General features: G+C 46.0%; 1 protein-coding gene across 7 annotated transcripts in view; it reads left to right on the top strand.

Annotated features, from left to right (window-relative positions):
* GRIK5 (glutamate ionotropic receptor kainate type subunit 5) overlaps positions 1 to 13,741 on the top strand; it is a 291,864-nt gene that overhangs the window by 197,023 nt on the left and 81,100 nt on the right. For 6 of the 7 annotated variants that reach the window (XR_013214619.1, XR_013214618.1, XM_077259912.1 and 3 more), the window contains exons 6-9: positions 11,954 to 12,132; positions 12,214 to 12,267; positions 12,579 to 12,740; positions 13,263 to 13,415. Coding sequence is in view for 5 of the 7 variants with exons in the window: in XM_077259912.1 (XP_077116027.1) it covers positions 11,954 to 12,132; positions 12,214 to 12,267; positions 12,579 to 12,740; positions 13,263 to 13,415 (548 nt within the window). In the remaining 2 variants the exon portion in view is untranslated. Of the gene's footprint in view, positions 1 to 6,736; positions 6,859 to 11,953; positions 12,133 to 12,213; positions 12,268 to 12,578; positions 12,741 to 13,262; positions 13,416 to 13,741 lie in introns of those variants that run through there. The other variant, XM_077259913.1, reaches the window with a different exon arrangement.

The following is a 13,741-nucleotide window of genomic DNA, read 5'->3' as shown; positions in this document are numbered from 1 at the left end:
TATCTGGCTACAGCTGCCCGTAGATGGGTATCTGGCTACAGCTGCCCGTAGATGGGTATCTGGCTAAAGCGGCCCATAGATGGGTATCTGGCTACAGCGGTCCATAGATGGGTATCTGGCTACAGCTGCCCGTAGATGGGTAACTGGCTACAGCTTTCTGTAGATGGGTATCTGGTTACAGCTGCCCGTAGAGGAGTATCTGGCTACAGCTGCCCGTAGATGGGTATCTGGCTACAGCTGCCCGTAGATGGGTAACTGGCTACAGCTGCCCGTAGATGGGTATCTGGCTACAGCTGCCTGTAGATGGGTATCTGGCTACAGCGGCCCGTAGATGGATATCTGGCTACAGCTGCCCGTAGATGGGTAACTGGCTACAGCTGCCCGTAGATGGGTATCTGGCTACAGCTGCCTGTAGATGGGTATCTGGCTACAGCTGCCCATAGATCGCTATCTGGTTACAGCTGCCCATAGATGGGTATCTGGCTACAGCTTTCTGTAGATGGGTATCTGGCTACAGCTGCCCGTAGATGGGTAACTGGCTACAGCTGCCCGTAGATGGGTGTCTGGCTACAGCTGCCCATAGATCGCTATCTGGTTACAGCTGCCCATAGATCGCTATCTGGCTACAGCTGCCCGGTTGATCGCTATCTGGCTACAGCTGCCCGGTTGATCGCTATCTGGCTACAGCTGCCCGTAGATAGGTATCTGGCTATACCTGCCTGTAGATGGGTATCTGGCTACAGCTGCCCGTAGATGGGTATCTCGCTACAGCTGCAGCTGAAATAATAACTGGCCAGTATGCTGCGTAACACTAATGGATATAGATTAACCCAAAATATTCAGTTGCTATGAGATATTGAGATATTGCAGAAATACAATTGAGCGGTATTGCAGAATAAATAGCAATGAATAAAAGATGGAAAATATAACCCAAGGATATAAGCAAGAGCACTGAAAGAGTAAATACTGTAAGGGGGTCATACATATGGTAATGTGACAGAGTAGATATAATACCTAATGGAAAAGATCCAGAGCCTAACGATAACTCCTATAGATCTCAATTGCTATGAAGAAGCCATTGAAACAGACCAACTAGCAAATAAGTGGGAGGAACAATCAGGAGGTCATGCTCTTGAGCCTGTCATAGAATAAAGTGCATAGAGTGAGCAGGAATGCAGTAATAGAAATGTTACTTCTGGATAATTAGAAATACCTTGTGACATACAGTATGTTCCAAATTATTATGCCAATTACATTTTTATCGTATTTTCCTAAATGGTTGGTGCAAATGACAGTCAGTCTAATAAAAGTCATCACCCGTTAGATTATACATCGAATTTTATTGAATAAACCTCCCAATGATAACAGTATAATCTCCAAAACGAATAAAAACTCAAAATGCACTGTTCCAAATTATTAGGCACAGTAGAATTTCTAAACATTTGATATGTTTTAAAGAACTGAAAATGCTCATTTGTGGAAATTGCAGCATTAGGAGGTCACATTCACTGAACAAAAAAGCTATTAAACTCCAAAACATCCTAGCAGGCCAAGTTACATGTTAACATAGGAACCCTTCTTTGATATCACCTTCACAATTCTTGCATCCATTGAACTTGTGAGTTTTTGGAGAGTTTCTGCTTGTATTTCTTTGCATGAAGTTGGAATAGCCTCCCAGAGCTGCTGCTTTGATGTGAACTGCCTCCCACCCTCATAGATCTTTTGCTTGATGATACTCCAAAGTTTCTCTATAGGGTTGAGGTCAGGGGAAGATGGTGGCAACACCATGAGTTTATCTCCTTTTATGCCCATAGCAGCCAGTGACTCAGAGGTATTCTTTGCAGCATGAGATGGTGCATTGTCATGCATGAAGATGATTTTGCTCCTGAAGGCACATTTCTGCTTTTTATACCATGGAGGAAAGTTGTCAGTCAGAAACTCTATATACTTTGCAGAGGTAATTTTCACACCTTCAGGAACCTTAAAGGGCCCCATCAGCTGTTTCTCCATGATTCCGGCCCAAAACATGACTCCTCCACCTCCTTGCTGACGTTGCAGCCTTGTTGGGACATGGTGGCCACCCACCAACCATCCACTACTCCATCCATCTGGACCATCCAGGGTTGCTCAACACTTATCAGTAAACAAGACTGTTTGGAAATTAGTCTTCATGTATGTGTAGCGCCCCCACCGCCGCAGGGCCGAGGGGTACCCGGTACCGGGCCTCTGAGTCTCTGCTCTGGGGTTGTCACGGTGGCTAGACCCGGTCCGTGACCCTGCTGAGGGGCGTACAGTAATAGATGTGGGTGGATGATGGTGGTGGTGATGCTGTAGTGGTGCGGTGCAGTAAATAACAAGGACACCAGGTTGCAGTCTCTTTACCTCTTTACTGAAGATCTCTGGGTCCTCAGTCCGGAATCCAGATAACCAGGCTGCGCAAGTCTGGCCGGTCCAATGGCACCTCCAGAGTTCTCTTAACAGGTGGAAATCTGCGCCTTCCTACTAGCGCTATGTGTTGTGGTCCTTCCCTGCTGTGCTTACAGAAAGTCCCCACAACTGTTGTGTCCGTTTCTTAAGTTCCCTCACAACTCGATTAGATGATGTTCTGCTAATCCTCCGTCCCTCCCTGATGTTACGGTTGGAACGGCACCCGTATGACGGGTAGGCTCGGAGCTCTTCCGGGACCCTAGAGTCGCCCCTCTCCACAAGTTGCCCCCCAAGACTGCATAGGTGATTTAGGTGAGACAGCCCGCCTTAGACTGACTGTCCTGCCGTTGGTTTAGAGTATTGCTTGAAGCTGAATATTGTAATACTCCCTCGGCGTTCCGGCCGCCGGTTGTGCGCCTCAGTAGGATGTTGCCTCGGTCTTACAGCACGACTCCTACCGGTATTCTCCTTGTTGCTTTGATCTCGTTTCTCACTCAGCACAATCTATCTCGCTTCCAGTCCCTCCTTGGGTACCGCCGCTATACTGAGCAGGCACGGTCCCTTTACGTTCGCTCAAGTTGCCAAGCCTCTGTCAGGATCCCACCCCTGACAGGGACCCTACCGAATCTTCTCCTACAACACCCTCTGCCACAAGGTGTTGCCTGGTTCCAACCCAGTCAGCTTTCTGTCTAACTTCCTGCCTGACCCCCAGTTTACCCACAATGGTGGGGAGTGGCCTAATGAATAGAACCCTTAGCTCCCCCTGGAGGCCCGACGGTGAAATGTATTGGTGTCTGTGATACCTGGTCAGATGAACTCCTTCAGTGCCATCAGACGTACTATAGCTCCCCTTAGTGGCGGAGCCACAGTACTGCATCGACCAGGACTCTGGGGTGCTGCATATGTGTGGGCACAATACAACCATTTCTGCTTGTGAACGCTGTTTAAGGGTGGCCGAATAGTAGGTTTATGCACCATAGCAAGCCTTTGAAGGAGCCTACACCTTGAGGTTCGAGGGACTCCAGAGGCACCAGCAGCTTCAAATATCTGTTTGCTGCTTTGTAATGGCTTTTGATCAGCTGCTCTCTTAATCCGATGAACTTGCCTGGCAGAAATCTTCCTCATTATGCCTTTATCAGCACAAACACATTTGTGCTCAGATACAGCCACAAATCTCTTAACAGTACGATGATCACGCTTAAGTTTTCGGGAAATTTCTAATGTTTTCATCCCTTCACCAAGGCATTGCACTATTTGATGCTTTTCAGCAGCAGAGAGATCCTTTTTCTTTCCCATGTTACTTGAAAACTGTGACCTGCTTAATAATGTGGAACACCATTTTTAAGTAGTTTTCCTTTAATTAGAATCACCTGGAAAACCAATTATCACATGTGTTTAAGATTGATTTCAGTGATCCATTGAGCCCTGAGACACAATACCATCCATGAGTTTATTTGAAAAACAAAACAATTAAATCTTTATGACACTTAAATCCAATTTGCATAATAATTTGGAACACAGTGTAGTGTCAGCACCTAGGCGTGTGGCAGGAGATGAGAAGAGTGCCTCAAGACGCCTTTCACCTGGGGTGGCTTCATCAGGAGGAGTGGTGTAAGTTAAGAGCGGTGGAGTCTAAATAGTGATGTGTCAAACTGGCTGGCCAATCGGCGCACTACTGGCATGTTGTGCCTCCCGTATGACGCGGTGGCGCGGGGAGTGCCACACGTGATGGAGGCAAGGACTTGCATCATCACCTCCATCCCCACAGCAACCAGCCCGGAACGCTACAACACACGGGAGGAACAACGCGTCTGGACCAAATGTGAAGTAAACAGGGGGAATACCGTAAGTGAAGACGTGTCTACAAGCACACTATGAAACTGGGGTATCTGGCTACAGATGTCCCTAGATGGGTATCATAAAATCATGGAATGTTAGAGTTGCAAGGGACCTCAAGGGTCATCGTGTCCAAACCCCTTCTCAATGGAGGATTCAATAAACTATCTGGCTACAGCTGCCAGTAGATGGGTATCTGTGTACAGCTGCCCGTAGATGGGTATCTGGCTACAGCTGCCCGTAGATGGGTATCTGGCTACAGCTGCCCGTAGATGGGTATCTGGCTACAGCTGCCAGTAGATGGATATCTGGCTACAGCTGCCCGTAGATGGGTATCTGGCTACAGCTGCCTGTAGATGGGTATCTGGCTACAGCTGCCCGTAGATGATATCTGACTTGGCCAATATTCCCATCTCATGTTCCAAGATTTGTTAAAGGATCAGATGCCGTATTGACTTATAGGGTTGCTACTTCCAGTAAGTGTCCCTAGTATTTCTTTCTTTCCGGGAGGGAGCTATGTTGCTACTTAAGCCCCCCCAAAAATGGTTGATGTTTAAGGACCCTTGTTTGGTACGTAGCTTATTTTTCTTGCACTCTTCTCCATATGGTCTTCTGCCAGCTGTAGTTAAAAATTGTGTATTACTTCAAGTGTGATTTTATTTGCCTATTCTGGAGACAGGGTAGCTGAAATGAAATCTGTGAAATTCGTTGAACACGTCTTATTTTCTTAACCTCATAACCTCGGCAGCTATGAAACGCTGACTTACGTTAAGCATGAGCGGAATAATCCCAGTTGACAGCGCAAGTGTTTTTTTCATAGTCTTTATGGACACTGAAGTAAATCCGAGAGTTTTACAGAACAAGCCAAGCCACGCCAAATGCTATTAAAGCCAGCGTACAACCTCGATTAGATTCAGATTTAAAGCCACACGGCCGGCACGGTCCTCAGCTCGCACCCGTACCAGTCCTGATGGAAATATTGGGCCATACGAATGCCTACAGTCTGTGACTTGTCCTTACTCTGCAGTTTTGTCTCATCTTGGCCGGCACTTAAGATTTCAAGTATGTATCCTGCAGGGAAACTTCTTTTGTTCCTGGAGATTTCCCACAAGTGCCTTTAAAAATTCTGTCAGACGCTCCCTGGCAACTGACTGCACGCTGGCACTTTGGTAGTAAGTAGATTTTATCACAGTCATGTCACATTCCGCTGCGAAGAAACCTCGGACACAATTTTGAATGTCAATCTGTCATTCAAGTTTTCCTTTAAAGTGATGATCGCTAAAATATGCCATTACTTTGCGATGGCTCACAATGGCGTAACTTGTAGATGGGTATCTAGCTACCGCTGCCTGTAGATGGGTATCTGGCTACAGCTGTCCATAGATGGATATCTGGCTATAGCTGCCCGTAGATGGGTATCTGGCTACAGCTGCCCATAGATGGGTATATGGCTACAGCTGCCCGTAGATGGGTATCTGGCTACAGCTGCCTGTAGATCGCTATCTGGCTACAGCTGCCCGTAGATGGGTATCTGGCTACAGCTGCCCATAGATGGGTATCTGGCTACAGCTGCCCGTAGATGGGTATCTGGCTACAGCTGCCCGTAGATCGCTATCTGGCTACAGCTGCCCGTAGATGGGTATCTGGCTACAGCTTTCTGTAGATGGGTATCTGGCTACAGCTGCCCGTAGATGGGTATATGGCTACAGCTGCCGTAGATGGGTATCTGGCTACAGCTGCCCTTAGATGGGTATCTGGCTACAGCTGCCCGTAGATGGGTATCTGGCTACAGCTGCCCGTAGATGGGTATCTGGCTACAGCTGCTCGTAGATCGCTATCTGGCTACAGCTGCCCGTAGATGGGTATCTGGCTACAGCTGCCTGTAGATGGGTATCTGGCTACAGCTGCCTGTAGATGAATATCTGGCTACAGTTGCCCGTAGATGGGTATCTGGCTACAGCTGCCCGTAGATGGGTATCTGGCTACAGCTGCTCGTAGATCGCTATCTGGCTACAGCTGCCCGTAGATGGGTATCTGGCTACAGCTGCCCGTAGATGGGTATCTGGCTACAGCTGCCCGTAGATGGGTATCTGGCTACAGCTGCCCGTAGATGGGTATCTGGCTACAGCTGCCCGTAGATATCATCTGGCTACAGCTGCCCGTAGATGATGTCTGGCTACAGCTGCCCGTAGATGGGTATCTGGCTACAGCTGCCCGTAGATGGGTATCTGGCTACAGCTGCCCGTAGATATCATCTGGCTACAGCTGCCCGTAGATGATGTCTGGCTACAGCTGCCCGTAGATGGGTATCTGGCTACAGCTGCCCGTAGATATCATCTGGCTACAGCTGCCCGTAGATGATGTCTGGCTATAGCTGGTCTTATGGACAAGGTAGAACTTGGATCCCTTTTGGCTCTAAAACCCTGGTAACAATACCACCGCTGCACTTATTAGTGTTTCACCTCTGATAATTCTGCCTTTGGGACCCCACTAATTCTGAGAATGCGCTGGATGAAGGACTAGTATAGCACCACATTCCCATCCAATAGTTTTCCTGCGGAGCAGCGCTCCCAGACATCGGACATCAGAATCGAGGTTTGATGTAGTTTCTTACATAGTTGTGTTATTGGAGTTGGCCATGCAGGGTTAAAAAAAATTAAGGCAGATGCAGACCTGGTGTAGTCAGTAGGTAAGGATAGTCGCTAAGTAATGAAAAAATGCATATTGACCTGTTCTAGGCCCAGTGACAACTTCTTTAAAGGAGTATTCCAACAATTGAAAGATATTCCTTATCTATTTAATAGGGGACAACTCACTGATCGCTGGGGTTCCTACCACTGGGATCCTTAGTCATCCCGACATTGGGGGTCTAGCTCCCAAGAGTGAAGACGTCGAGCCCACTCTGCAGAGTCCTCTTGTCGAGAATCAGTTCCCCTTTCTCTGTCTCGCCGCGGGTTCCGTTGGTCAGTAAATGTAAATTATAGCACTATTACCCCCTTTAAGTAATGAAAAACACCCAAAAGACTATTTTGGCTCCTGCTTAAAATTAAGTTTCATATTTTAACCTGATTGGTTGCATTTAGCAATGACTCACTTTTTGCATTGGTTTTTGTAAAAATATATATCCGCGTGCTATTATAATATTTACATACTGACTTTTTATTTTCCTTTTAACCTACTTTTTGGTAACTGGTAGACTCTGTTCCTTTTTTATTTTTCATTACATAAAATCCTCCGGTCTCTGAGCGGTCTGTGAGCCAGGGAGCTGCGTCGGCTGCGAAACGCGTGTGCTAGGTGTCAAGTGAAATTTAAGTCAGATGCTAAGAGTGAAATTAAAATAGAACAGTGATGTTATGCGGCGTTGGCCTCTCATGGGCACATTCTGTGCTCTGCCCTCACCCATACTTCTATTCTTATTCTGCCAGCCGGATGCAACTTTCCTTACATCATCTATGGATATTATGTAAATCGCATTGTTATATTCAGCGCTGAATCCTATTGTTTACTGGTAGAGTCTCTTTGTCAATATTTTTGGAAAAATGTAGAGAAATAGTCCGTGCCAATGGTATATAGAAAAGATGGGGATTGTTCTATAGCAGGACCTTGATATTGATGGCCAATGCCTAGGATATATCATCAATGTTAGGTCAATAGGTGTCAGTGTATGGAGTCGACACTACAGCTCACCATAGTAGTCATTCTTGGGTACTGTCGCTCAGCTCCTATTAAAGTTAATGGTAGCTGAGCTGCAGTGCCCTATTAAATCCAATTGGACCATCAACAATTTGATATTGATGACCTACTCTATGGACGGTCCATTATTTTCAAACCCTAGAGATCCCCTTTACTAAGACTCTGTTCACATACGCATCATGGCTTTGTAATCCCCTGATCCAATGGTATCCAATTGATACCATTGACTTGAAACTGGTTGCGAAAATCACAACAATAACACTACCTGAATCTAGGGAGGAGGAAACCATGGAACACCCTGGCTTTCATCCTTTAACTCCTGTTTATGGATCTGAACTATGCTGCAAGGTTTTCCATGATACCAAAATGTTTGGCCAAGATAAGATTTGAGAGGGTATTCAGACAAGCAGAAGGTCAGGGCAGACGGAAGTCACTAGTAAGTGGGTCAAGGCTGGCGGAAGTCACTAGTAGTGGGCCAGGGCAGACGGAAGTCACTAGTAGTGGGTCAAGGCTGGCGGAAGTCACTAGTAGTGGGCCAGGGCAGACGGAAGTCACTAGTAGTGGGTCAGGGCTGGCGGAAGTCACTAGTAGTGGATCAGAGCTGGCGGAAGTCACTAGTAGTGGGTCAGGGCAGGCGGAAGTCACTAGTAGTGGGTCAGGGCAGGCGGAAGTCACTAGTAGTGGGTCAGGGCTGACGGAAGTGACTAGTAGTGGGTCAGGGCTAACGGAAGTCACTAGTAGTGGGTCAGGGCTGGTGGAAGTCACTAGTAGTGGGTCAGGGCAGGCGGAAGTCTCTAGTAGTGGGTCAGGGCAGGCGGAAGTCACTAGTAGTGGGTCAGGGCTGGCGGAAGTCACTAGTAGTGGGTCAGGGCAGGCAGAAGTCACTAGTAGGGGGTCAGGGCAGGCAGAAGTCACTAGTAGTTGGTCAGGGCAGGCAGAAGTCACTAGTAGTGGGTCAGGGCTGGCGGAAGTCAATAGTAGTGGATCAGGGCTGGCGGAAGTCACTAGCAGTGGGTCAGGGCAGGCATAAGTCACTAGAGGTGGGTCAGGGCTGGTGGAAGTCACTAGTAATGGATCAGGGCTGGCGGAAGTCACTAGTAGTGGGTCAGGGCTGGCGGAAGCCACTAGTAGTGGGTCAGGGCTGGCGGAAGTCACTAGTAGTGGGTCAGGGCAGGCAGAAGTCACTAGTAGTTGGTCAGGGCAGGCAGAAGTCACTAGTAGTCGGTCAGGGCTGACGGAAGTCAATAGTAGTGGATCAGGGCTGGCGGAAGTCACTAGTAGTGGGTCAGGGCAGGCATAAGTCACTAGAGGTGGGTCAGGGCTGGCGGAAGTCACTAGTAGTGGGTCAGGGCTGGCGGAAGTCACTAGCAGTGGGTCAGGGCTGGCGGAAGTCACTAGTAGTGGGTCAGGGCAGGCGGAAGTCACTGGTAGTGGGTCAGGGCTGGCGGAAGTCACTAGTAGTGGGTCAGGGCTGGCGGAAGTCACTAGTAGTGGGTCAGGGCAGGCGGAAGTCACTAGTAGTGGATCAGGGCTGGCGGAAGTCACTAGTAGTGGGTCAGGGCTGGCGGAAGTCACTAGTAGTGGGTCAGGGCAGGCGGAAGTCACTACGGTAGTAGTGGGTCAGGTCTGGCAGAAGTCACTAGTAGTGGGTCAGGGCTGGCGGCAGTCAAAAATGAAGGTCAGGGCAAAGCTGGATCAATAACTGGAAGTCAATCTCATCTATATATATTAACAAACCAAACAGAAACCAACCAGGAGCATATAGACCAACTGTCCCAAATTTGCCTTAACTGTCCTTATTTTACAAAAGCAGTTCCTACAAACTTGAGTTTCCTGTACCAAAAGGGTTGGTTAGAGGCAGGACCAGAGGAGAATGACCACAACAAGGGAGCAGAAGTAGAGCGTAGAGTAGAGGTGGCGGTAAGGTGCCATAACAATAATCCTTTCGATAGATCAATTATGATCTGCTTTTTCCACATTGACTATTAATGAGCCCGCCAGGATCCTGTTCTATATTTTTTTCTTTCCTTCCTAGATTGATTAGTGGAGCATGCAGCTGGCTGTCTAAGAGCAAAGGAAAGCCGGCACTCAATGCTGATCTAATGACAAGTGGCAACTGAGGGTTATAATTTATTCAGCGCTGAATGATTTATAATTGATCTGAGACAGGTTGAACTTGATAGACGTCCATGTAACTATGTGACTCAAGTGTGAACGGAAGGCTTAGATCTCAAAGGGGGGTTGTTTCTTAGAAGACAACCCCTTGTCTTTGTGACCTAATAGTCATGGGACCCATCTAACGAGCAGAGTAGCTCTGGCTAACGAGGTCCGTCCATATGTTACACGGTCGGACATTTCTACAAACGTATCGGCAATGGTAGCTTCAGCTAATGATCAAAGACTGGAATAGATGGTGGATGTGCAGTACCCGGCAGCGGCAACTATTTCGCCGATGGAGCTGTGCTGTGCAGCTACACAACTGGGCAGTTCAAGTCTACACCAGGAACAACTGATCGTCGGAGGTCCCCACCGATCAGACATTGATGACCTATCCTAAGGATAAACTATTAAGGTTAAAGTCCCCTTCGGACCCATCGGACACCAGTCTGCAATTCCTGGCTTTGGTAATAACTCTTATCCTGGAAGTTAACTTCCTTAGATCCCACGGTCAACAACGATCGCAGTGTCTAAGCAGTTAAAAGGGGTTGTCTCACCAAGAACCCCCACAATGTGATCACAGGGTTCCAAGAGGGTGGCCATTGCATCCAAGAGCCAAATGAAGCCCAGACTATGGAGAAGTTTTGCAGTATATTGTTGTAGCAATCGAGCGATCGCATGTTCAAATCCCTTAGTAGGACTAAAAAAAAAAAAAAAAATTAAAAAATTAATCAAAATGTTTAAATAGCCCCCTTTCTGATCTGTGTAAAAAATATGAACTAAACACGACCGTTGTCTCAGCCACCATAAATGGTACCAATAAACACTACCACATTTACAGAGATCCATTGATGCTGAAATATAAAAAATGTCTGAAAATAAAAAGTTTATTTTATAATAGTAGTAAATGTTTAAACAGCCCCCTTTTCTGATTTGTGTAAAAAATATGGACTAAACACGACCGTCGTCTCTGCCACCATAAATGGTACCAAGAAATACTACCACCCTTACAGAGCACCATTGATGCCAAAATATAAAACATGCCTGAAAATAAAAGGTTTATTTTATAATAGTAGTAAAAAAATCTATAAATTTGGTATCTCGGTAACAGTAGTAAATAAGGATGTCATTTTAAACTTGTAGTTGTTAGAAATTAAATAAAAAAAAAATCTTGTTTTATTTCCATTATTCCACGTTATGAAGGTTTTTTTTATTTTCCAGTACATTACATAATATATTTAATGGTTACATTAAAAAATATAAATCGACCATAAAAAAAAAATCCTTTTACAGGTCTGTAATGGAAAGAAAAAGTTATATGGCTTGGAAGGTGGGAAAGGAAAAATGAAGAAAAAAAAAGGATATTGGTCTTGGCAGGAGGTGGTTAAAATCAGCACCGCGGGTCAATTATAGTGTTGGAAAATTCTGCAGCATGGGGAAGAAATTTGTTTAAAAAAAAATCTTATCCACATGCCCGCTGCTGTATTACGCTGTTTTGTTTTTTTTTTAATCTCCGCGGCTTTTCCAACCCATGTGGACCTATCCTTAGGGAAGAAATATCACCGCTGAGCACAGTGTTCCCTCCAAGTCACAGGCTGGCTCGGGGGCAGCTAAAGCTTTCACATGTCAAGTGACAGCAATATGTGTATGTGCTTGGGGCTACCGGATTCATGCAGAAGGATACAAGATTATTCTAGTAATTTATAGCGTCTATCACCGGCAAAAAAAAGTAACTTTTTACTGCTTATCTTCTCTAAATCTATTGCAAATGTTCCAGTTCTGCCTAGAGCGGTGAATTCCCCATCGTGCTCCTCAGCCATCTCCTTCTTCTGTTCTCCAGGTTTACTGCGGCTAGAGGAGTTGGTCCGTCAGTTCCTAATATCAAAAGATACGCTCTCCGTGCGGATGTTGGATGACACGAATGATCCCACGCCTTTATTAAAGGAAATCCGCGACGATAAGGTGTCCACCATCATTATCGACGCAAACGCAACCGTGTCCCACCTCATCCTGAAGAAGGTCAGGCTTCTCTTTTATCCCATCTTTGACTTTTGATTTGCTTCTTCCAGTTTTTAATCAGGTTTTTTTTTCTTTGCACAGGCCTCCGAGCTCGGGATGACATCCGCTCATTACAAATATATCCTGACGACAATGGTGAGAACTGGTGCCCAACGGGAGGACCATACGTATGTGCGATAAGGGGCTTCCACTTCTCTTAAGGTTGGGTATTGGAAATTGGGCCAGTCAAGACGTGACTCGTTTCGAGTGCTCATTCGCATGTCGGATGGATGCTGTAGCTGCCATTCATAGCATGCATTATTCCGGTGCAAAAAACGGACCAACATAATCCGTCCTGAGATGTTTTTCCATGCAGGATGGCTCTACGTGTGTGGTCCACAATCCACCCTAGTCCATATGAGTCGAAGTTGGAATATACTTAACTACATCTGGTTTTTTACCCCTAGGATTTTCCCTTGTTATCCTTGGAAGGGGTGGTGAGCGACCATTCCAATATCCTAGGATTTTCCATGTATAATAGTAGCCATCCCTTCTACTTGGAATTCCTAAGAAGCCTCAACATGTCCTGGAGAGAAAACTGTGAGCTTAGCACATATCTGGGACCAGCGGTGAGCCATTACATTATACTATTCACTTCTGCAATTTTTGCCAAGGTCACAAGTTCGTCCATTCCTCTGTCTTCTAGAGGTTGACCACGACTTATGTGCAACCATCTTCTAACTTGTAGTCCTATCCTTAGGCTAAAATTTCACAAACCTTACCCACAATCTACAAGAAAACGAACCAAAAAATATCCATGATTCGGGTGTGGATTTTTCACATCAGATTCTAACGGTAAAACTGAAAAATAAAAGAAAATTATGCCTTTTCTTCGGTGAGCCTTCCACGGTTTACATATTCCTAAGTTCAGTGATGACCTGTCAACACATGTAGCCAACAAAGTTGTAGTGGGCACGTGTCGATACGACGCGTTTTTTGGAAGAGACCGAACAGTGGACTGGGGAAGACCAGTAATGAAGTAGAAAGTCCCATTTTTCAGACTGATTTTAGGGTAATACTATGAAGACATTGGTACTCTTGAGACCCTACTTAGATAAAGTTTGCTGACATTCTCCATCTCTTTTCCTCAGCTCTCGGCTGCGCTCATGTTTGACGCTGTACATGTTGTGGTCAGTGCCGTAAGAGAATTAAACCGGAGCCAGGAAATTGGTGTAAAGCAGCTGTCCTGTAGTACTTCACAGATATGGCAACATGGGACCAGCCTCATGAACTATCTACGAATGGTATGGAGCAGCCGTCACACACAGGAGGGACAGAAATGGTGGCATTATTAGTTATTGCTTAAGACGTTTTTTATTAGAAAGCATTAGACTGAAGTAGTAGCAATGGTATTGGTACAAATAGAAGTAGTAGTAGTAAAGTAGTACAGGTAGAAGACATAGTTGTGTAGTAGTAGCAGCAGTAGACTAGTATTAGTAGGATTTGTAGCAGTAGTACTAGTAATAGCAGTAGCAGAGATAGAAGTAGCAAAGGAAGTAGAAGCAGCAGAAGAAGTAGTAGAAGTAGTAGCAAGAGACATAGTAGTAATAATACAAGTGGTATTAGTAGT

The sequence above is a fragment of the Ranitomeya variabilis genome, chromosome 4, assembly GCF_051348905.1.
Source record: "Ranitomeya variabilis isolate aRanVar5 chromosome 4, aRanVar5.hap1, whole genome shotgun sequence".
NCBI lineage: Eukaryota > Metazoa > Chordata > Amphibia > Anura > Dendrobatidae > Ranitomeya > Ranitomeya variabilis.
Note: the sequence above shows the minus strand (reverse complement) of the source record. Positions and strands in the feature narration are given on the sequence as shown.